Genomic DNA, 9,556 nt, shown 5'->3' on the forward strand with positions numbered 1-9,556 from the left:
TGAATGGATGGTCATATTCAGTATGGGATTTTTCCTACAAGACCTCTTATGATATCTGGGTGATCTTAAAACAAAATGTGCAGATCTGGTGTCCTTAGTAGTCATCTTGAAAATCTTGTCATCGCTTCTTTTCTGAAAGGAACGTCATTTTGAAATGACGTTATCTCAGGAGGACTTATTATGACGTTTCAGAATGATGTTGCTTCCAAGCTAAATTTGACCTGCTTGAAAATAATGTTATCATTATCTTACCTGATTGTATGATCGTATCAACAACGTGTTTTATTTTTCTTCAAAGCTTCTTATGATGTATTGTGGTCCTACATAAAAAGGTGTTGCTCAGATATCCAATATGGGCGCCACAGCGGCCTTTATCAATATCTTTTTAACCGCCCAGTGGTTAGAGTGTCCGCCTCGGAAGCGGGAGTTTGTGGGTTCGAACCCCGGCCGAGTCATACCAAAGACTTACAAACCTGGTACTAACAGCTGCCTCGCTTGGCGTTCAGCATTAAGAGGTTATTGTTAGGACTAGTTGGCCTGGCGTCAGAATAATGTGACTGGGTGGGACATCATGATACGTGTCTGCGGCATGATGCCCCAGTGCTAGACATCACTATAAACTGAAACACTGCATACATTGTAGCGATATGGCTGAATTATTTTTTAAAGGTACGTTAAAAATCCTAATCACACACGCTTTTTTTCATCTCTGCTCTTTTATGAATGGTCATATCAGCATTCGGTTTTAGCTGAAAGGCTTAATATGATTTTTTAGTTGGTCAGCAATGAAAATGGTGCCTTCTAACTTTTAATGTGGCCAGTACAATGACCATCTTGAAAATATTTTTACTACCACTCTTCTCCATGGCTGGTCGTTTCGATATTGTGTTTTCACTAACAGTCTTCTTTATGATATCTAGTTGATCCTAAATGTAAATTGTGCCACTCAGATAAGCAGGTATGTCCAGAAATTTTACATCTTACAAGTTATGTTATCGTCACTCCTGCAAAACGGTAAGTCATATTATCATGATGTTTATACCGAAATATTTCTTATGAATGTCCTAAATGAATATGATGCTAATATTATATCCATAATATTCACCAAATCAGCTGATCTGACAATCTTGTTATTGCTAGAGGAACCACGGATAGTTTCAGCTCTCAGCAATTAAAAGGAATTTATGGTTATATCTTGAATTCCGGCAAATTCCTTTTGGTAAGTAGAACGGCATCCATTCTAGGCACTCTTGTACCTAGACGCCATTGTTGAAGCAGTTTAGTAGGTCATAACACTATCGGTCAGTCTTTGCTTGCCTAAATTATTAAATATAAATCATTGTGTTCCTCACGACTTACAACGAAAATGCAAATTGAGCTTATGTAACAAGTTATACGGAAGACTTCGACGATTATACCAATATGCCATTTGGAATAGGATGAGAGGTAGAAGAATGTTTGTATGAATGAGATATAATACCAAGAAAGTGCGAAGATATATATTCTCGCTGAATATTCAACCATGCCAAGTTTTTAACTTCAAATCCTTTGTATTCATAACGTCTTATTTTATTTTATGATTTGACTAAAATTGAATTGTTTTAGTATTTTATTATATTTTTTAAAAAATGTTTAATTATTTATCGATTTAGGAAATTTGACAAGCATCTATTTTTGTCTCTGGGTTCTTGTACAGACTAATTTGCTAATATTATCAATTACACTTTAACACATACATATATAGGTTATATATTTTTAATGTTGTCATGTTGCTTTAAGGTGACAGTCACGAATAGTTGTTTTCGTGTTTGTTTTGTGACTGTAGCAAATACAGTTTGTCAAAAATGCTTATTTCACTGTCTTTGTTTTGACAATGTGTGTTCCTTGCAAATGTTTGCAAGCTTTTTCTGTAAATTCATTAATTATAATAGCCTTTTCGATTTGTATCTGCGATAATGCACTTCCTTGTTTATTACGTTTCCCTGTTTTCAACGTGAGTGGAGGTGAAGATGGGAGGTTTTCATCCTTTTTTCCATGTAAAAAATAATTTTATTTATATCGTTGCAGCCGAAACAAAACCTGGGAAACGTGGTAAGTCTATACGAATTAATATATAAAAATAACATTCTCGCACTGATGTTTCATCTTAACGTGGAGATAGTTGACTTTACTTATTCAGGTTTATTCAAGCAATTCACAATCACAATGTTAAATGTACCAAAAATATTATCTAAAACGACCCATAAGACCACCTATACATTCATTTGGTTTGGTATTTTACGGCACATTTATGCATTTGGGTTTTTTTGTACATGGACAACTGCTATAATGCCTCAAGCCCAAGGTCGTCTCTTTTTGATCCGTTATATTTAGAAACCATTCTTTCAACCATTATATATATATATATATATATATATATATATATATATATATATATATATATATATATATATATATATATATATATATATATATATATATATATAACGAAACGAACGTGCTCTAAGGTTTGAACCAATGGTAAATAAAATCAGTGAATATAAAAATATATTTAAATGTAATTTTCCGTATTTCAGTTATTATTTTAAGATTCTTTCCTGTGCGAAAATTTGGATCAATAATACGTTATTTGTCACGCTTTTGTTATAAGAATTAATTCATTTCTTATTATTATCGTTTCTATATATTTCGTATGCAATTATCATGGACATTCGTTCCCTTTTAATGAAATGTATATGATTGCGGCTTTCAAGACGTTCGCTGCTTTTTTAATTTTGAGAAATTCACTTTTTGCTTTCATGAGGGGAATTACAGAGCGGTAAGGAAGTGCTCATATTAAATTTTTTGTTCGGGTATAAACTGAAAGCTTTGTATGGTTTTGAGATTCTATGAATTTGTAGTATTTTTAATTTGTAATGAAATGATTTTTTTATTAAATGCGGCCGCTTTTTGTAATAATATTCCTTGTAAGAAATTGTTTTCTGTGTGTTATGAGAATTCAATAAATGGCTTGAAAATAATTAAAGAAAATACTGCAGTAAGTTTGTGCGCAGCCTGCCATGAACAATGCTACTTCCTGTTTGATTTCACCAAAATTTAGAAAAATATTTTTTAAACGCTTACGACTTTATTCAATTTCATAAATAATACGAAGCAAGCATTGAAACGTACATTGTACATTAAGATCTTGACTACTATTATACTCTGTAACACTCTTTAACGTCAAGTCAAACTCTACCTACTTGGACGTTTTATTCAAATGAGACTATTCTTCTCTATGGTTCACTTCTTGGGTGATCTCAAGGCTAAAACCAGTCCCAATTATTCGTTATTATATTTTTGTTTGTACGAACGGTAATGGGAACAAACTATTGCCATCTCAAATGACAAATTCCTTTGTATATTTTGTCAAAAGTGTATCATATATGTTTTTATTTTTCTTCATATTTAGGAATGTTGGAGACAGAATATTACTTCTATATCTCTCTCTCTTTTAGAAATGAACAATATTCTGTTTTTCTTATTTACAACACTGATAATGCAGCATGTACAAGAATACTTATTACTATTTACTACCGCTAATTTTAAAAACAAATTCGGCGGTGTTTACATTCCATAACAGGCTTCACGTCTGTATATAAAAACATTTCGGCATGACTCATTCTCATCCAGAAATTTGGAGTAAAAATCCTGATTTTTTTTTTGTTTACGCTTTCCATTTGCGTCGCTAATGTGTATGCATGTTATTGGAATTGAAATTAAGTTCGCTTTGATACTATAATTAGTTAGATTCTTCCTGCTACATGTGTATAGCTATTATAATATATCGCAGTCATTTATACTGCTACAAGGAAAATAATGGTTTGGCTTTTAGAGGGGTTCCTTGCGAAAACGTCAGATAAAACAAGTGTATCGTTTTGATAAATCGTAAATATTATTCTAAGGATATCGTTGAATTATATCAAGGTCTTACACCAATGTAAGACAGTTTCTAAAATTTGGTTAGAGAGAAAAGTTTGATAATGTACACAAGAACATGTAAACAGTTGTGCTTTTTTAACAACTATATTGAAAGTGCTTCGGGACTTTTTGTTTCATTTGCAGGTACAGGTTCATCGGCAGATAGCTCCTCACAAACTAAGGCCTCTAGCACTGCAGTACCACAGCTACAAACCAGTGTTGACGCTTATTATTGCAACTTGCTGTTGACGTTTATTGTAGTTTGTGTCATTTCCAACCCCATTCACTAATAGTGAGAGTTTTCTTAAGATTCCTGACTGTAGTTCGTAAGCAGCTATCCATAAATCATGAGTGAGCTAGATTTGACGGCACATGTACAGTTGTACCCCTTGGAGATTGCTTTCACGTGACAGTTGGTACTGATAGAAACATGCCCAGAAAAAGACCCAAAACAAAGACGGTGTACTTAGTGATTTGTCATCTTCCGTACACATGCAGTACAGAAAAATATTCTTTCTCTAGGTCATCCTTGCTGTTTCTGCATCCACTGCTACAACATGGCGCAAAGACAAGTTTCTACCTCTTGGCAAAAAAGAAATATATCAATACACATTCAGCGGGAATAATGATGTTTTCCATAAAGACCTCTATATTATATTGCTTGTTCTTCTGATGTGTTTGCTAGCTTTACTTGACGCTATGTCGACCTTGATAGTCGTACATGATGAAATCATGGGTAATATGAGTAATGCTGGCAATGATATGAATGGTGATCAAATTCAATTCACACAAGAAAAAAGCGGCGAGCCTGAAATTATGTTTGAAACATATACGAAATTGTATGTTTGAACTGCAATGGGTTATGTGCAGACATTACAGAATGCGGTAAAAGACGTGTAGTGCCTGACCACGTACGAAAATATAGCTAACTGATGTAGGGTCAGTGTACAAGATTCAGGGTTTCTTCGATATGTAGTGAATCAAGTTAAACAAAAGATGTGCATTTTGTCAATATTGCGTAAGTAGGTGTACTGAATATGGCATACTATTGCCCTCTTAAATTGCAGTCCCTGATTAGCAATACACGAACGTGTGGATTTATTACTTGTAACACAACAAGTACAAAGATAATCACATCATCATTACGGGTGTTTATGTCTTTGTGCTATCTGTCAAAAGTTTCCATCTGCTAAGAAGAACAAAACAGTCAACCAAAAGCCATTTATGTGCACCGATTTATGTGCATTGGAAAACTGTGTTCTTTATTTCTGTTATTTTACTTTTGCGCATATAGAGAAAGTCGTTATTTGCCAGCATTATCAGTTTTTAAAAAAGTCATTGATGTTTACCATATTTATTTTACATCAAATGACCTGTGGTACCGATGGAATGTTTTTAGCATTAATAGCGTGAAGACATTATATATAAAAAATGTGCCTAAATTTCAAGTTTTAGAGATCTTAGGTTTGCATGCAGTCGTGGTGTTTGAAACTATCATAGTTCGTTCAGCACAGCATCGCGAATGATATTCGCGTCTGTTTCTCACAGAAGTTTCAAGTCACCCTATTGATATTCAACTAAAATAACCCAATTCGTTGGGAGCACGAATGATTTAAATATTATTCATATTGGCATACAGTGCAACACCATTCATTCGATACAAACTTACAACGACCGCCAAAATCGTCCAGAGTTAGGCAAAACTATATCATGGTTCAATTTATCCGAATAGGGAAGATGATCACTTATTGATCAACTCTTCCACAGGTTATGGTGGCATGTAAAAATTGGATATGTTACGCTCTATGTCGATTCGAATGATGTTGAAATATTTCGTGCGCGGAAAGAATTAATTACTTTTTGCAAATATTAAGGACGCTGATCTGCAAATTCAGAAAGACACAATGATTTCATTCTCGATGTTGTGCGGAACGAACTATAGACAGTATTTTCATGCTGTAATCATCAACCGCAGACGCGAAAAATTTATTTCTACGCATGACTATTGTGTTATTTAGGTGCATGTGGTCAATTAACAATCTTTCTTCGTGTAACATGCATAATAACATCTCTTGTTGTCAGAAGTAAGATGATGACTTCTTGTTAGGTAAAAGCGAAATAACAGACGATTCCGGCTTATTTCTCTCCACTCTTCTACGGTTTTGTAAAATGTTGTTTTAGTTCACTTAAACTGAATATTTCCTTTTGATGATATATTCCATCTGCATTAATTATTACTGGATCAATTATATGTGTATGATTTGCAACAAGATATTAATATTTAACGTTAATTTTTTTTTAGTACAATGCATTGTCCCCATCTTTATTCTTTTTTCATTACTAAATTGTACATATTTTCAAAAAGCAATGAAGAGGAAACTTTATTTCCAAATAGTTATTTCTCATGATAAGGGTTTTTCAAATTGCAAAAAGAAAAGTACCTGGCAAATAATTCCTGTTTCCTCTTTTTCATTTTTTCAAAAGTTTGCAAACCTTCAGAGCAAGAATTTATTAGCAGTTATTACACTTGCTTGCTTCAATTCCTACTACTTTTATTTCTAACGAAGCTAAATTTAATAACATCAGGTGTTTCTCTATGACTGCATGTGTTCAACTGAACCAGAGATTTTAATTACGTCAAAACAAGCGAGTGCGTGCAGACATAGTGACTAAACATCCAACGATATTTAAATTCATGTAATATTTCTTTAACAATCTGCCGCATGAAATGTATTACAAACTAAAAGCCCGATATGTTATATTCCAGGGATAGAGACGGCATATTTGCTAAGTATGAAGACATATAGGAGCCAGTTATTCTGTCCTTTTGAATTGATGTCATATTCACACTGTTGTCAATTATATCCAGCGTAAATATTTTCTCAGATCGCCATGCGAATGAGAAGATTTACAGGGGACACCCTTCCCTTAACGATTTCAGAAGTCGCCAATAGTTTTGTAAAAACATATCTATTTTGGCAAATTACCCACTTGTTATGTCTATGCCATCAATTACCATTTGGACTGAATGTAATTCCTTGGCTACTATTATACTTTTTCAGAACAATCCTTCAGATTCGTTCTATATTCATTGTATCACCTAGATGCATATTTGCACTGATTTGCACTTCTCCAAATCGGAGGGATATAGTGTGTATAGATATTTCTACCATGACATTGACATATGGACATATGTTTGCATTCAGTATGTGCGTACAGTATAGTTATATAGTCCAAATATTTAAATATAATTATGAGAGTGCTTCAACGTAAATCAATTACATCATGGATAAAACATCTCGCAAGAGAAATGAAGAAAAAACAAAACAACTGAGGTCTCCAAGAGGAAAGCCCTCGTTACTCTCGAAACTGAATCTGATATTAGTATAAATATTTGAGATACAATGTTGAGTGTAGTTCAAGATCTGTGAACTCATAATCCGTGAAATTGAAAGCTAAATTGTTCATTTGGAAGTACATTGAATACAGAGAACTTGACATAAAGATACCATATAATGTCTTGTATGACTAAATATTGAATAATAAGCTTGGATTCTTTATTATCACTGCGTCATTATTAACTGTCATTCACACAGTTGGGTCACCGTCACAATGCATACTCAAGAGAACATGTTATCTACATGTTATTGTGTTCTTCTTAACATTTACAAAAAGTCGCAACAAACACTGCAGTACATGTGGCCAGTATGAAACATTTTTGTAACTTATTCGACATTTGTAAAAACAAAATGAAACATTTATGTTGTGTAGGTTAGAACTTGAGTTTCCAGAAACTAACCTGTATATTTCATGCTAATTATTTCGAACACGAAATAAAAATGTAGACAATCTTTGATTCAGTTTGCTTCTAAAAAGATGAATATTGTAAGAGGTCGTATTTGCGAGGTTCTTAATTTTTTCGTTTCTTAGACAATTTCTTTTAGCAGTTTTGCAATAAACTTTTCCTGATTTACGATAACTATTTAGGGAACTATATATGCCTGACATTTTTATAAAATGAAGTAATCCGTATTGATGCAGGAATGTGTCAGGAGACTTATAACAATAATGTATGTACATATTTAGCATGGAAGCGTATTTCCTGACTATTTATAGCAATAAAAGATAGTAGATGATGTAATATGTTTGATTTATATGATTGTGCTCTTAGTTTGTATTAAAAGGAAAATGTTCTGGGGCAAATTACAGAATTTTCCGAACTGATATTTGTTTAAAATATTTACAAAGAATGCAACAATAGCAAACTGTTCAGCTTATAAACTAAGAAAGCGAGGTGAAAAACTACACTATTTATCGATTATTCTATGAACTATGCCCAGGCTTTAGTGTTAAAATAGTGTTTGAACGGGAGTTAAATTTTGAATGCCACATTATGACAAATATTATTTTTAAGAAATACGAATATGACAGTTGTGACACCTAGCAATATACATGTATACTTCTACAAAATCAAGGACTGTAAATATGACCGTTAACAATTTCCGGCAAAATTTACAAGAAGTTAGCGGCCTGTATACATGCTCTTCATTTATTTCCCGCGGTGTGTAAACAAGTTTAGAGGACTGTAAATATGTCCCTTAGCTATTTCCAGAGGTTTTAAAGTTAGTGTACTGTAAATATGCCCCTCATTTGTCTACAGCGGTGTTTAAACAAGGTTAGAAAAATGTTAATGTGCCCCTTAACTATTTCTAGCGGTGTTTAAACCTGGTTAGAGGACTATAAATATGCCCCTCAGCTATTTTCAGCAATACTCTCATGAAATTGTAAGACTAAATAAAACCCTCCACTATTTTAATCGACACTTACTCAAACTTCACTGCATGGGATATTTTCTGCAATATAGATGTAGCACGATCTTCATGTTTTGAATGGTACTAGGATGATTCACAGAAATGATCGTTTATTAGATCTACCAAACTACAGCTAAACGTATAGGTGTAATGATGTATGGCAATTTGGTATCGATTAGTAAAATATGATTTGATCTGGTATCGTAGGGATTAACACTATTTTCAGCACATTATAAGCTATACATATATCTGGTGAAGGTAGACGCCGGGAAGAACCACTGTCTGTGAGGCGATGTATATGGTTTGGGGTGGGGTGCTTCCCATATTTTTTAAGCTATTAAAAAAGACCCACCTGGGCTCTATCTTGGTGGAAGTTAAATTTAGTGAAAGACATATCTAAAGCTCGGAGCCCCCAGTCAGCTATGTCGACGGTTAGATGGTTAAATATACAAAAAAGGTTGAAGTTCAATGATTAACGTTTTAATAACAATTCAATAATCAGATGGCTCACATTTCCAAATACTTCCTTCCGTTCGGTCCTTTGATAAGCCTATTACATCACTTGATTAGCAGTGTGAGATTTATTTCCACCTGTCCTTGTATTTCTACTTGTCTGTTGTATCGTTTCTATATCGTATTTCTGGCTATTCTATATCCTTCTTCCTCCTTCTTGACTCTCTCTAGACTCCTTCTCCTCCTCCTCCACTTTCTCCTCCACGATTGCACTTCTGTTAACTTTGACTGAGTCGACTAGTCTCAAATCCGTAGCAACTCTTGAAGACTTG

At 33.7% G+C, this 9,556-nt stretch overlaps 1 protein-coding gene across 3 annotated transcripts in view; it reads left to right on the forward strand.

The window, feature by feature from the left end:
• LOC149770182 (neurotrimin-like) overlaps nucleotides 1-8,184 on the forward strand; it is a 180,580-nt gene extending 172,396 nt beyond the window's left edge. For all 3 annotated transcript variants that reach the window (XM_089949281.1, XM_089949282.1, XM_089949283.1), the window contains 2 exons: nucleotides 2,068-2,091; nucleotides 4,105-8,184. In XM_089949281.1, the coding sequence (XP_089805407.1) occupies nucleotides 2,068-2,091; nucleotides 4,105-4,250 (170 nt within the window). In that variant the 3' untranslated portion in view covers nucleotides 4,251-8,184. The remainder of the gene's footprint in view (nucleotides 1-2,067; nucleotides 2,092-4,104) is intronic.
• The last annotated feature ends 1,372 nt before the right edge of the window (nucleotides 8,185-9,556 follow it).

Source organism: Sinohyriopsis cumingii, unplaced genomic scaffold, assembly GCF_028554795.1.
Source record: "Sinohyriopsis cumingii isolate HCF-2022 unplaced genomic scaffold, ASM2855479v2 utg002530l, whole genome shotgun sequence".
Lineage (NCBI taxonomy): Eukaryota > Metazoa > Mollusca > Bivalvia > Unionida > Unionidae > Sinohyriopsis > Sinohyriopsis cumingii.